Here is a 14,907-nt window from a genome sequence, read left to right as displayed (position 1 = left end):
ATCTAAATCTCTATAAATCACACCACTAACAAGAATAACTCTAGAAGCTCCAGATCAGAAGGCATAAGGAGAGCAAAAAGATCTGGGCTTACCAAATGACAATTAAAAAAAAAAAAAAAAAAAAAAAGGAAGAGATAGGAAAAGATAGGAAATCCCCTAGGAAAAATAAATAAATGTATATATATATCTCATTTTAGTCTTTGCAGAGACCTGGCTGTCTTTATTTGGATACAACATAAAACTTTTGAAGTTGTAACTAAGCTGTGAAGATGAGTTATTTCCTTACAGTGCAGTAAATGTAAATATAATAATACATTCATCTCTAGTCTACTCCTTCAGATATGGGACAGAGAGGAGGGGAAGATGTGCGTCTGGGAACTGATGCACTGGAATATTCTTGCTGCCATCACAGTAAATATAAAGGGCTTGTTACGCAGACCAAGGACACTCAGATCACAGTAAGTGATGAAAAACACTAACACTTTTGTTGCTACTTGTAAATCTGGAGCTTTGAAGGGTGAATTAACACACACGTACACAGTGAGAGAAGGCCAAAAATTACAGCTGCTACAAAGGTTTCATGATACACTTTTAACTAAAAGAACTAAGAAAGTGGCATGGCAGCAGAAATAACCAGTAGTTTTACAATAAATAAATATCTGAATAAAGAAACAAAAATTAACATTGTTTCAAATCCTGTGGCAGTTTTTTCACAGACATCCTCAGTTATACCTATTTAAGTACAAATATGCCAGGGATCAAGAAGCATATAGTATATGAGAATTACAGAAAACATAGGCAAGAAATACATAAATCAAAAGTTTGTAAAGCCTGCAGATGATTTTTTTATTTTTTTATTTTTTAAGAAGGGATGTGTGGATCAAGACAAAGAGGATATTCAGTATCATACATGACAGATAGTCAAAAGCCAAAAAGGAAACAGTGGTTGATAGACCCCAAGTGTAAGGACTGGCAAGCACACAGGAAAGGAAATCCTGTGCCAAGTGGACTGTGGTTCAACATGCCATCTAATCATTTACAGAGATTACTGTAAAGTAAAAGCAGATGGAAAACTAGTTTACAGTGGGGCTAACAAAAACTCTGCTTCAGAGCTAATATGCAAGCCTTTGGTCACTGCTCAGTGTACATCAAGGGACTGCCATCTCAGTTTTCAAATAGCGAAAGGATTGGAAACAGACCCTCCTCCTTTCTGCGGAAAGGCAACTTATCTGGAATATTGCATTCAACTCTAGACAGTCAAATTGGAGCAGTTCAAAAGAAACCACCACAAATGGTTCTGGGGCCTGAGGGACTGATTTATGAGGAAAGATGAAAAGAATTAAATATGCATAGCTTAGCTAAGCAGTGACTAAGGAGAGAAATTAACAGAAATTTGAAGGGTGAAATGGAAAAAGAAAGGTTATATATCATAAAAAGGAAGGAATCTTGGAACAACAGAACAAGTTTAATATAGTGTAAATTTAGGCAGAGTACCAAGATACAAATAGCACACCTGGATGAGATTACCAGGTAAAACTGCAAAATCCCTTGTTTGGTATACTTACTGTGTGGACAGACATGCAAAAGCACCAACAAAGGCACAGCAGTTTTGAGCACTCAGGGCAGCCCAGCCAGCTCTGGCATCTCTGGATGGCCCTGCATGCTTTTGTAAAGACAAGGCTCCAAGAAAGTAGGGAAGCAACCACCAGGGCAATTTTGGGTATGTAGAGCCATACTATTTGCCTCTGAAAGACATCTCTCCATCGCGCTGTGGGGACAGCTATTGGACCTGTCCAAGGTTAGCCTGGGCTATGGTTAGAATACCAAGAATTCATGCTAGGCTCAGCTGGATCTTCAGGGATGAGTGAAAACAAAAACAGGCAGAGCAGGTGTCCTGAAAACATAGTTTATCCGAGTATGTCAGGGTCACCTTCCACATCTACCATCTAAACATCTACCATCTATTAGGTGACCATACTCTTGGTCACCTAATACTATAGTCATATGGAGGCATATAACATAGGAGAAAAGAAGTGCAGAGAACAACCCCTTACCAAACTTGAGTGTGAACATGCAACAACAGCAATATCACTTTTAGGTTATGTTAAAATGGAAAAACCCTGTTGACTATTTCTCTTCTGAGGAAAAGGAGGAAAAAATTGAACAGCATCTCATATGAGAACCAAAAAAAGACAGTGTCAACGTATGGACCCCTAGTCTACAAGAAACTTCAAGTTTTTGCACTGAGGAAGTAACTAGACAAACATACAAAAAATACTTCAAAGCTATTGAAGAATCTGAAGTAGAAATCCAATTATTGTTGCAGCTCCAACATTATTTCTCACAAGACAGAAAAAGTGTCTCAGAGACACAATAAATCTATATATTCATTGGTGATTAGAAGGAAGTACATCATTTAGATTGCTTTGAGCTTTATTTTTCACAATCTATATGATTTACACATACCACTACTATAACTAACATCAGTAATGCAACTCACTAAATGAAATAATTGTGTGCAGAGCAAAACACCTAAAGTACAAGTTATTCACTTCATCCACAATCTGAATATAAATTTTTTTCCTGTTTCACAATAAACTGAGTACTGGGTAAGGGATACATAGATTTCACATACTGCCTTACAGCCTCCTGCAGTAACATATTTAACTACTATCCCCTCCACAAAGACTGAGGGAAAAAAGGGAAAAATTCTGCATGCCTGCCGCCATCCTTCCTTATCTTCAGCTTAGATGCCAATGTTTATAAAACTTTTACAGGAAGAAGCTTTGATTCCTTGTATAGTAAAAGGATCACATTTGAAAGCCATTGATTAGCTTTCAAAAAATGACCTTAATAGACCATTCTATTTTCAGTAGAAGTCTTTACAAGGTCTCATATATATTTCATGTCATGCTTCGTAACAGGATTTGCCTCAAATTTACCACAGCAGGGCTCCGTCAGCCTGGGGTGGAATGGCCCAAATCTATCGTCTGCTCTGAATATGACTTCGATTTCTTCTGAAAAGTCAAACTGCATAGAAAGGCATTCAGAACAGGATTTCCAGCCCAAGGTATCAGACCCCAGGTTTTCCTTCTTCCAAAGAATAATATTTTCTGTATTAAAGTCAAATATGAAGTATAGGTGAGTAATGCACACTTCCACATGGAAACCCGAAAGGAATGCCTCCATTCTAGCTGGGCAAAAGCCTCCTCATAAATGACCGGGGGTCCATCTGCTCATGTGCCATGCCTTCCAGTTCATACTACTTGCCAGTTCCTTTCTTCACAGAATCATCTATGTTCTTGCTGACCATAGATTAAAACACACTATATGCCAGCTCTCTGCATCACCTTACAGATGGGGAAACTTGTCACAGACGGTTGTCTTTCAATGTACAACAATGAAAATGGTAAGGAAAACAGATCTAGCAGTATTATTTGCAATTGTGTTTCTTCAGATTACAAAAGACTGATCAATGTCATCTGTTATCTGAGGGAGAGTCCAGCAGTCAAAACACCAGAACTTGTACATTTCTTTTAGTAGGTCTTATTATGCTGTTGTTTGCATTGAAGGCAGTTGCTTGAAAGCACACAAATGAAAAATACACATTTCAAGATACAATCAAATTTTTTTTTTTTTTTATGTTGGTGGTACTCTTTCACGATATATCACAAAATTTGCATAAGGACAACTCTTTGTTGTTCCCAAACCAAGCTTTCATTGACTTAATTGATTTTCATTTGTTTAAGTACAAATTAGAATTACTTTAATTTAGAATTTTACTTGCTTTGAAATAACTATTTTTATACTGTGGCAGTTCTGATGCAAGTATTTATTTCATTATCTACAGATGTTTTCTCTTAGGCTTTACAACTTATCAGCTGTGCAAAATTTACCATGATATAGTCTATTATTTTGTCTGAAATAAGAAAAAAAACTGTGATTATTTGGAGCAAGAACTTATTTCAGGAATGAAAATAAGTTCCTGATTCTCAAAATTTTCACCAACTTTGTAATGAAAGGTGGCTACATCACTACTACTTCACATGTGGAAATAGAGAGGTTTGGTTCTTTTTTGCTGTTCTCTATTCTTGCAGTAATCTTCTCAGAAAAAATGTAATATCAGAATTCTGAGGCTTCATGCATGTTGTGCAATATGGTGAGAAAATATGGTACTTTGACCTTTACAATCTTTTTTCATTTTCTTTTCAGGATGATTATATTTCTTCGTTGTCTGCAGAGTCACTATATTAGAAGAAAAAAAGGAGTACAAGTACCAAAAATATAAGAGATTTCTTTTATAATTTCTTCACAAGTTCACAGTTAAGTTTTTCCATAGAAAATGCTGATATGCTTCTCCTTCATGGCAGATTTTTTTTCACAGTGTGAAACAAAATGTTCAAATAGAAATTTGGGGATGACTGTAATTTTCTTGGAAAATATTATAAATACAACCTATGCTTAGTTTAGTACAAAGTTAGAATCCTGTAGCCTTCAACTGTCCATGTTGATATTGCTCCTCTTGCTGTTATTTCAAATTGTATTTTTCCAAAAAGAATTTTCTATTCAATCTTCTATTTAGAAACTCCAAATGAGTTGTTACAGTTAGGAATGTTTTATTCACTTGAAGGCATACTTGGCAAAATCTTAAATTACCAGTATTACAAAAGTGCAAAGATAACTGGGCTACTACAGGGCCAAAGTACATTTTTCTAAATATCACTTCCCATGTTTATATACAGATATTAAAGGTTCTTTTTACTTCTTTCCTGGCATCCACTGTCATGATTCCTAAGTTTTTCATATCTAGATAGCAAATTAGCTCAAATTTTAAAAAAAGGAAAAAAAAAAACAACCTTGACTTTCTGTCATTGTCACATGAAACCAGGAACAGGAGAGTATAAATAAATCAGTAAATCTAGTATCAAGAGCTGGTACAGAAGTACTATGTTCATAAATTGTGCATTTTCTTTTTTTCCCTGTTGACTTGCACCTATCCTGTGATTGGTATAAGAGAGCCAGAGAGGTTAACAGAAGTAAAAATGGTTTAGTTGTGCTTCTACTTGCATCAAGATTTGTAAGACAAAAAACACGTTGCTTGATTGTAGAATTAAAAACCACTGTTTTACCTAATTCTTCAGATATCCTTCATGACATCTCAATTATCATAGTTTTTTTTCTAAATCTACTTTGTATATCACTGGAACACTAGACTCAGTCTGTCAAAATTGAGGAAGAAATAACGAGTACTGCGTTAGCGTTATCTTTGTGTATTTTAAATTGTAAGTTTATGACACAAATGTCTTTCAGTAAAATCCCTTTAATCCTTCAGAATTGCTTAATGCACCTTCACAGGATCTAAATACTCTCAAGCAGTGGCCACTCACAACTGATCCTCCCCTCTTTCTGAGCTCCCAGGGAAGAGGACCTCCCGCTCTTTTTAAGTGGCTGTCCTAGATATCTCATTCCAGTAATAACCATAGCCTCATGCCAAAGGTTACTGGGTCAGAAGCATACACAAAGAAAAGGAACATTTGACATGAGAGTTTGCTGACACCACCATGAAACACCAACCTCAACTAAAGAGATGGCTGTTGAATAGGGACCAGTACAGACACCCTGTTTGTACTTGTAGCTCTACAGCTTACTGCCATAAATTTTACTTTTTTGTGCCTTGAGCTCTTCATCAGAGGTAGATTCTCTATGTAACTAAGAGGATGTGAGAATTCTCAGGGACATCATAAAATGCACTACATAAATGAACACCACATTCCACTCAACCCTGCAACAGAAGAAATCTAATTTACAAGAAGAAAACACATTGAAGACTTTATTAGTTTTCTCACCTCACTAATGGTCCAGTATGACAGAGCTATGTGTCTCCTTCACTTGGGGTAATCACGCATCCTACACACATGCTGCCATAGGAGCAAAGGGCTCCCTTATCATAGGCCACTTATCATAGACCAACTTGGGGACTCCAGTTCTGCTTTTCAGGCTCCTCTTCTTTTCTTATTCAGTCTAAGATACAGCAATTCACTCCACTGAACACATGAAATCTTCACAGACTGCCTCACTGTAATAAAGCTGACATGAACATATCACATGTTTCACCCACTGTATTATTGCCTCTTCCTCCTCAGGGGAATCAATTTCAAGTCCCCATCCTCTGTAAACTAAAACTAATGTATCACATCACATCTCCCCCCACCCCTTTCCAAGCTGCATACACTTCAGGTAGATCTACTGCTGTGGCACAAGTCTGGAACCAAAGACGACTCTGGGTGACTCAAGAAGGGCTGAATTACTTGGCAACAGCACCCAGACTGAATTCAAAGTGCTAAATGAGAGCTTGGGACAATATGACTCTCTCTTTGAAAATATCCTGGAACATGCTAATGCAGTCCATCCTATAACCCTGGTGAAAAGGAAGCGGACAACACCACGGGTGAAATGCTCATCCAGCTGTGCTGAGTGTCCTAGTGGTTATTAATTTTATTGAAACAGAAAATTTATTGAAATGAAAAAGTGGGGTGAAATTAAATAAAATGGAAAACATATGAATAATCCAAAGAATTTACTCTTCTTTTATTCATAAATATGATAACTTTATTACTAAACATTCTGTGAATTAGTGTGAGAAATACTCAAGATGACACCTATAAGATCATTACTGCTAGCTTTGGCCTTTCAAGACAAAGTATATGATTAAGGTCTCTGGCACTGCAGACTGAAGTCAAGACAATTTTTTTTTTTTTAATGTAATAAAAGATCACTGGAGTATATAGATTTTTTAAATATTATGATTAGGAGGCAGTGAAAAGAAGGAATAAATCAGTGTAGGTTGAAAGATATCTTACGAGGATATAGCAACATTTAAAGGCCAACTCTTTCAGAGCATCTTCTACTCTAAATAATTTTCTCCACAGACAATCCTTGCCATATGTTCAGATGGTGGAACTAACAAGGGCTAGGTGTTAGAGAAATTTGTAATAATTGCTTTTTGTCTTGTTTCAAGTCCTGAATTAAATTCACCAATAAGCATCTAGTTAATATTTCCATTCCAGATCTCTGTAGGTATTGGTCTCTAACAAAACAAATTTCAATGTTTCATAATTCCTACAAAGGAGATTAAAGAAATCAGAAAAAGAGACACTCCCAAACCAGAGAACATAGATTCTGATGCTCAGATTTGATGTTCCTAGTATTTGGATAAATTCACTTGGCTCAGATTTTCAGCTGCTCTGAGTATCACTCCTTACCAAAATCTTCATTCTGTTTTTAGATTCATGCATCTCTACAACATTTAGAGTGGAAATCAGACTCCTGGGTAATGAATTTAAGCTTCCTGAAAAGAAGTACTGCTCGTCTTGCTACCTTTGGAGGTCCCTTAGAGGAAGTCCAGAGTACAGGTGGAAAACCAGAGCCATAATACATAAATGATGATAGTTATGTCATAACTAGATATACAGGGGAGAGAAGCTAGCAGCAAGATGCTGCCTAATTTGCAAAAATTACATTCATTTGTACAGTCTGTCACACAAATCACTGAGATAAAATGGTACCCAGTAGCTGGCAGATAACACGTGGCAGCATTCTACAAACCACTGTGCTCTCTGCTAAATAGCTTGCACCCACTGATTGCCAAGGAGAAGCTACTCACACAGGCAGGGACAGCTCTCAGAGGCAAAAATGCTTGGCCACAAAAGAAGATGGGCACCAGTAGCAGCAATGTGAGCTGCTCAAACAGGCAGACATATACACTGCCTGTGTTTCAAATGCTGCAGGTGCCAGCCGAAGATGATACGAGGGCAGCAGCAGGTCTTTTTCCGGGGTTTTACTGGGATGAAAGACCATGCTGGACATTGCCCCAGACAGCCTGGTGTGACTACACAGCTGCCTTGCTTAGAAGAGCAGGAGGGTGGACTAGAGACCTGGTTACTTCCAGCCTGAAAGGTCCTGTGACAAGATGATGACAGTACAGCTCATTTTCACAGTGTCCTAGTGGGAGCAGCGCATTGAAAAAATTGAGGGAATATTAGTGAAATTGTACTAAAGCACTAGAAGAAGAATAGGTATAGACCTTCTCAGCTCAGATCTCCACACTCCAGTCTGCAGAGATTAAAGCACAAAGTGCAGACACATGCAACATCCAGGGAGATAGCACTACAGTCCATAAAATACTAGCTTTAAAGTGACATTAGTTTACACCTTTTAGATACTTCCCTCTCCCTAAAGTAGACCCAGAGACAGTACTCTCTGCAAATATGTTTCCTCTGGTTCAATGTCTTTTCCTTCTGATACAGAAATCATCGATTAAATGGATTAAACACAAAGCGTGGTGTGAAGACTCGTGTGCTATCCCTTGCGAGGTTCAGCTGCTCTCAGCAGATCTCAGAGCATCACTGGTGCTGCCACTGGCACTCAGCCCTGGCCCATATTCAATCCCAGCTTTCTGCCAAACACAGACATGAGTAACACTATTGGCATGTTAAGTCAAATGGTAAGGCTCAGAGGAGGAACACTGAGGAGGGTTTCTCCTTCACTAATTACAGGTGGAGGTGGAAGCAAATTCACTAATTCTATATGGGGAAGCACAGGCAGAAAAATGCCTTCTCGGAAGGTTCACCCAGCACCCATTGCCTTCTAAAGCACACTATTTGGAAGAAATGTTATGGGGGTAAAAGACATTGATTTAGTAAAAAACCTCTTATTACAAAATTCCGAATTTGGAAAAGAGGAAATAATATTGTCAAAACTGTAATGTACATTCACCTTTCCCTCTGATGTGTTTTAGTCCTTCATCCCTGCCTTCTAACCAATGCAGTGAACATCCCAAGTAGTTGTCAGTCAATTCCTTTTAATGAGAACCTCACAGTAATCCTTCACTCTTGTCAATTAAGGAACCTATGGTATCATCATAGTCATATATACAGTATGTCATTGAACACACACATGCCCACATACACTTTCACTTTAAGAAAGTAATTTCAAAGCGAATAAAGACAGAACAGGACTATTCTGACAGCTTCAAGATATTATGCTGCGAATTCCCCATCTGCATTTCTCAAGTCTCGTGACAGGCTCCAAGACTTATTCTTAGAATACACCTTTAGAACTACCCAGTAAAACCAATCTGTGCTTTTCAGCATATACATGGAATTTAGGCTAGGAGCTCCCATCAGTACTTGGAAAGCAGTTCCATGCACAAGTCCCACTGAATCCAGACAGGAGGAAACCCTTGTAATTCATTTCCCTTTGAATTCCATGAATAATTCCATGGAACCTTAATTTCATAATAAAACATCAAAGAACCACATTATTGGTTTCTTAATGCAGTATTTTAAAAATAGTTCCAGAAATGGCCTTGGTACACTTACATTATATCAAAGACCACAGTCTGGGAAGAAAACCTCTTACAGCAATCTGCCATTTGTCATGTAAAAAAAGTGACATAACCACTAGAAATCTGAAGTTTTCCAAGTCCTGTAGTAAAAAAAATGCCCATGGCTAACAAACTCCTCCTGGCTGCCAAAAACAAATATCTAAATAATAATTCATTACTATGATGTAAAGACAGCAATTTCCATTCAAACAGTGGATGCTTTAAAAAGCAAAATGCAAAAGCTAGAAAAACACCCAAGCTAGGAAGACAAGCGCAATCTTGACAGGCAGATAAAAAAAATGCTGCTAGGAATTTGCTCTGCATTGAATCAATGAATTTAGCACAGATCCTAATTTCACGTTGTAAGGAGGTAGCTTGCATGATTCAAGGTTAAAAGTTCATTTCATTTTTTAAGTTTGTCCCACCAAATAGCTAAATATTCTGATAAAGAGAGGACACAAAGGTTTGATTTACATAGATAATGAGATGTGCTCTTAATTATGAGCTATTCTCATTTATAGTACCCTTGCAAAGTGTAAGAGCAGTGTCCAAGGTTGTCCTTATAGGCATCTTTACCATTATGCTATATATGACACGTTTCTTCTTTTGGGAAATTATTTTCTTCAGTGATTAATTAGAATAAAAAAAAAAAGTTTAAAGAGCTAATCAGTATGAACTTCAGAATGAGAGCTTTATCATACACACAATGAAGTTGCCTCTGAACAGAGGAGTAAAAGAAACCCTGCTCTGCCTGCGTATTCACATGCAAAGTAACAACTCCCCTTCCCGACTACCACGTTGACATCATGCGGCATCTGCCTCCGACTTTTTGCATACGCATTGAAAAGACACACCTCGCAAATAAAAAGACAGCTTTATAGTCAAAATAACCATTTTGTTACTTACAGCATTTGATAAAATGGTAATGAGACATTCTTTCATCTCAGGCTGTAGTCTTGCTACAGGTTTCAGCATTCTCTTCTGCTACAACTGTCATGCCCAGGAAATGCATTATTTAGAGCCCTTCCTCAGGTATCCGGTGTACCTCAGAATACATTATTTAACGCAGGTTCTGTTCCAGGATCTTGCAGAGGCTTCCAAGTCATCCTCACCCGGCTGCTGGAGTTACGATCAACCTCTGTGTGTCTTGAGCCACGACTACTGCACGTGCTATTGTAGCACGATTGAGTGACACTGCTCCTAATCCCACATCCCCAGGAATAGAAAGATTTAATTGGTGTGCACTTGCAGCCACATTCTTCCAGCACTGAGGTGTGCTGCTGCACTGCGGCTCTCGCAGTCCTGCCAGTTAATGGCTTTTCAATAGCTTTCAAATGGCAGCAAACTAAGCTTGATGAGTGGGCTCGAACGAAATCGCAGAACAAGGGACCTTAAATTCTACCCGTGCGTGGCGTTTGTGTGCCAAATGCGACCAGATTCTTAGCTGGTACTAAAACATGATTATTTTTAGTTGCCACCAGTTGCTGTGTGAATAGGAAATTGATATAGGTTCCCAAAAATAACCCCCTTTTAGCATCACAGATCATTATGTCAGTTTGCTGTAAGGTAAAAATCAGGACAGAGCTCACAGCCATCTTCAGACTCTCCTGGTTTATGCATGGGTTAGTTTAAATTGAGCTGAGAAACATGCTTGGGTGTACATTCCTCGATATGCTCTTGTTTGGGCATTTCTTTGTATTACACCGCATCTTTTTCACAGATGGAGTATTTCTGTCAGAAGAAGGAAACTGCAGGCTCTGCATGGTTTATATCGTGAATATGTGCGGTATCTAATGATATTGTAATCACCGATTCTAAGAAAAAACGCCTAAGAAGATGCATCACATTTAAATATGAAATAGGCTCCACTGAGAACAAGTCCATACAATTATTTAGCAGACCCCGGAACAACAAGTCAGTGTATCCTGACGCATTACCCGCCTTCAGATTAAGGGCACACAAAAGGCAAACCTGCATTGTATTTTAAACACCCAAACCGCATCATCCGCTGAGCACAATCCCTGCATTACTTTCCCAAGAACAGCCACCTAAGTATTTGGTTACTACTTCTTCAGGAAGAACTAGAGCAAGACATTTAAATAAATCAAATAATAATTTAAGAAAATGGTGCTCAGAGGGGGATTTACCTTTGCTTACCATTTGTCATGCTTACCACAGTCATCATTTCACTGAGTGAGAGCTCTTGTAAAGGGAAACTGATAGCCCAGCCATATTTAAATCTTTTATTCATCTGAAAGGTTCTCACTTACTGTTTTGTATACATAACATTTTTAACAGCTATGGAGCATTAAAGGGACTACAAAGGGAAAAGGGTCTGTCTCATTAGTAAGGATTACTAATTCAGATTCTATTAACTATTCTGCAAAGTTCCCACAAGAGCAGAAAGATGTATATTCACAGGCTTCCCATGATCCATTAGCAAAACCCTCAGGTGAAATCTCTCAGCTCCTAACAGCCACATATTTCAAACCTACTTTTAGGTATAATACGCACAACAACAGTTTTGCCAGAATAATTATTTAGGTGTTTTTGTTGTTGTTGTTGCTGCTGCTTTTTACTGAAAACATATTTTTTCAAAAGAAAAGGAAAACAATGCAGAAAAACAACCTCAGGAAAGAGGGATAGATTATATAAAGCATAATACAGTAATTACATTACCATGGAAACTTTTTATTGTAAAGTAATTAAAAAGTAAATTTTTCCAGACTTCCTTTCACACATATCTAACACTAGGCCACCTTGGGCCATATGGCTTATAAAAAATGCATACATAGTGCTTTAAGAGGCAATGTAAGTCATAGTCCATGAGCAAGTGTCAAGTAACATGACAAAAAGCCCTTTGAGCACCACTTTTGGGCTGTGCCGTGCCTAAGGGCACTGCGCTGCCACCTACCCACAACAGCCTGCTGAGAGCAGGAGGGCTCTGGGCAAGCACTGGTGAATGGGAGCAACAGGCAAAAGGTGCTTTTCTCAAGACAGCATGAAGAGGAAAAAGAAACATTTGGACTTTGGCGTGAACCTAATGTGGGAGAAAAAAAAAAGGTATTAGGATTTGCCTTCCATATAGAGAGGACCAAGGTACAGGGCAGGCTCCTGAGCACCTCAAAAAGTTAACTTCACGTTTAATCGCAGAATTAATATCCTGAGTTGGAAGGGACCCATAAGGATCATCGAGTCCAACTCCTGGCACCACACAGGTCTACCCAAAAGTTCAGACCATGTGACTAAGAGCACGGTCCAAACGCTTCTTAAACTCTGACAGGCTTGGTGCCATGACTACGTCCCTGGGGAGCTTGTTCCAGTGTGTAACAACCCTCTCAGTGAAGAGCCTCTTCCTGATGTCTAGCCTGAATCTCCCCTGTTGCAGCTTGACACCATTCCCGCAGGTCCTATCACTGGTGACTAAAAAGAATAGATCAGCGCCTGCCCCTCCACTCCCCCCGCGAGTAAGCTGTAGACTGCGATGAGGCCTCCCCTCAGCCTCCTCTTTTCCTAGTTGAACAGGCCAAGTGGCCTCAACCGCTCCCCATACGTCTTCCCCTCCAGGCCCTTCACCATCTTCGTCGCCCTCCTCTGGACACTCTCCAACAGTTTAATGTCCTTTTTGTACTGTGGTGCCCAGAACTGCACACAGTACTCATGTTTACATCAGACTGTTCATATTTAAATCAGACTAACTGGGAGCAGAGTCATACTGTCTATGAACGGGATGCCCCCAGTTTCTTTTCTCTCTTACCACGCACTGGGCCACGTAAGCAGGGCAGTGCAAGGGGCCACTTGACACAAGAAGAGCCACAGCATTATGCCGTGGCTGGGGACTGTGCCTTGCCCCTGGACCTTTGGGTCCATCAAGCAGCACGTACCCCCACCTGCAGCAGGGCCTGTGGTCTCTCCTCTCCTCTCTGTGAGCCCATGTGCAAAAAATATGAGGTCAGTTGCTCAAGTGTGATTGACAGCCTGCAGGTGAATGAAAGACAGGTGCCAAGTGTGTCTCACTCCCAGGATGTGGCATTCACAGACAGCTAACCTCAAAAGACCTTTCGTTTTACAATATCACGTGCTTGGGTTTTTGACTTTTTTTTTTTTAATTTAGATTTATTACATAGGTAATTATCATTAGTGGACTTTGCAAAGGATGTGAATATTTAGAAAACGGCATTGTATATTGCTGTCACCAAGAAGATCTGACTCAAGTTGAAGGGCGGCATTGAAGCAGTGCAAAAATGAGGAAGGAGGAAGGATCCCAAAGAAATGGGATGAAAACACTAGGCAGGGTAAAGAGAATGAAGTGGAGAATGAAAAGAAATGAAGCCATCAAATAAATATTAGTATAGATGGGATGGACCTTGAGGAGAAGTGGCAACTAAACCAGAGGCAAAAGGAAGCCAGCACAGGAGTACTGAAAGAGGACAAAATCTGATCCACTTGTTGGAAAGACATGTAATTTCCACTGCAGCCTTCTTCTAGGCTGGAAAGTAGAGAAAGAACAGAAAGAGAAGTAACTGTAGTGCTCATGGTAGTGGATGTCCATGTCATAGACAGATTTCAGGTATGCGAACAACAAATAAAAGATTTTGGATTCTAGGATGACCCCAAAGGAGGAAATATTTTGTTGTCAGTGATTATACAAAGCAAATTGTACAATTTGCTTATTCACAAGAAGAGGGACATTAATTGTGCTAGACATTTTCTCTTGACTGAAGTCCAGGAATGCGAAAGGAATCCTAAAGTAAAAAAAAGGACAGAAATGACACTTAAAGTCCAGCCATTTAAGCAATGCAGATGTAACTGTACAAGCTCTTTAGAGTGTTGCAAAAGTGCCTTCTTTGAATATTAGGGAACACAGACACGTTTTCAATCCAGTGCTTAAGTCTACAGAGACACCCAAGTGTACTTGGACTGGAGAACAAAGACTGAGCTGGTACCAAACCTGACAGTAAAACACCGAATACTAATATATTTGATTTTGTCTAGCTTACCAAAAATAGTGATAAAAGAGAATCAAGGGCAGAAAAAAAGATATATATGGCCCTTTCAGAAAAATTCCTTGTCACCTCTTCTTTTATGCTATAGAAAGGAAATAGTCACTTTTATGCTAAGTGCAATTCCAGCATTCAATGGAATTACAGATTAAAAAAATAAAATAGAATCTCCAAACTGGTTAGCCAACACACTTTTATGCTAAGTGCAATTCCAGCATTCAATGGAATTACAGATTAAAAAAATAAAATAGAATCTCCAAACTGGTTAGCCAACACTAGGATAGTTACTTGTCTTAACATGAAAGTGCATTTACAGGCTGCCAACTCAGAGTGTACACTGCTTCCATATCTCAATTTCCAAGGCTCAAAACTTGTCTTAGACAAAGTACCTATGAAATGTTTTCTAAACCCAGCAAACAAAAACATTGCTTAAAATAAGGTTTTGCTGCCAAGAACTGACATGCTGTATTGTATTCATGTCATGTAAATATTTTGTTATTCTTAGTGTCTCCTGGTGTC

At 38.8% G+C, this 14,907-nt stretch overlaps 1 protein-coding gene across 5 annotated transcripts in view; it reads right to left on the bottom strand.

Annotated features, from left to right (window-relative positions):
- Positions 1–14,907, bottom strand: part of MYO16 (myosin XVI) — a 383,536-nt gene that overhangs the window by 298,335 nt on the left and 70,294 nt on the right. Inside the window, exon 1 of one of the 5 annotated variants that reach the window (XM_066985448.1) lies at positions 10,292–10,734. The exons of 3 other annotated variants lie outside the window; for them this stretch is intronic. In XM_066985448.1, coding sequence (XP_066841549.1) covers positions 10,292–10,319 — 28 coding nt within the window. In that variant the 5' untranslated portion in view covers positions 10,320–10,734. Of the gene's footprint in view, positions 1–10,291; positions 10,735–14,907 lie in introns of those variants that run through there. One more of the 5 variants, XM_048077899.2, reaches the window with a different exon arrangement.

This window comes from Anser cygnoides, chromosome 1 (genome assembly GCF_040182565.1).
Source record: "Anser cygnoides isolate HZ-2024a breed goose chromosome 1, Taihu_goose_T2T_genome, whole genome shotgun sequence".
NCBI lineage: Eukaryota > Metazoa > Chordata > Aves > Anseriformes > Anatidae > Anser > Anser cygnoides.
The sequence above is the reverse complement of the archived record's forward strand: the minus strand, read 5'-3'. Positions and strand labels throughout refer to the sequence as shown.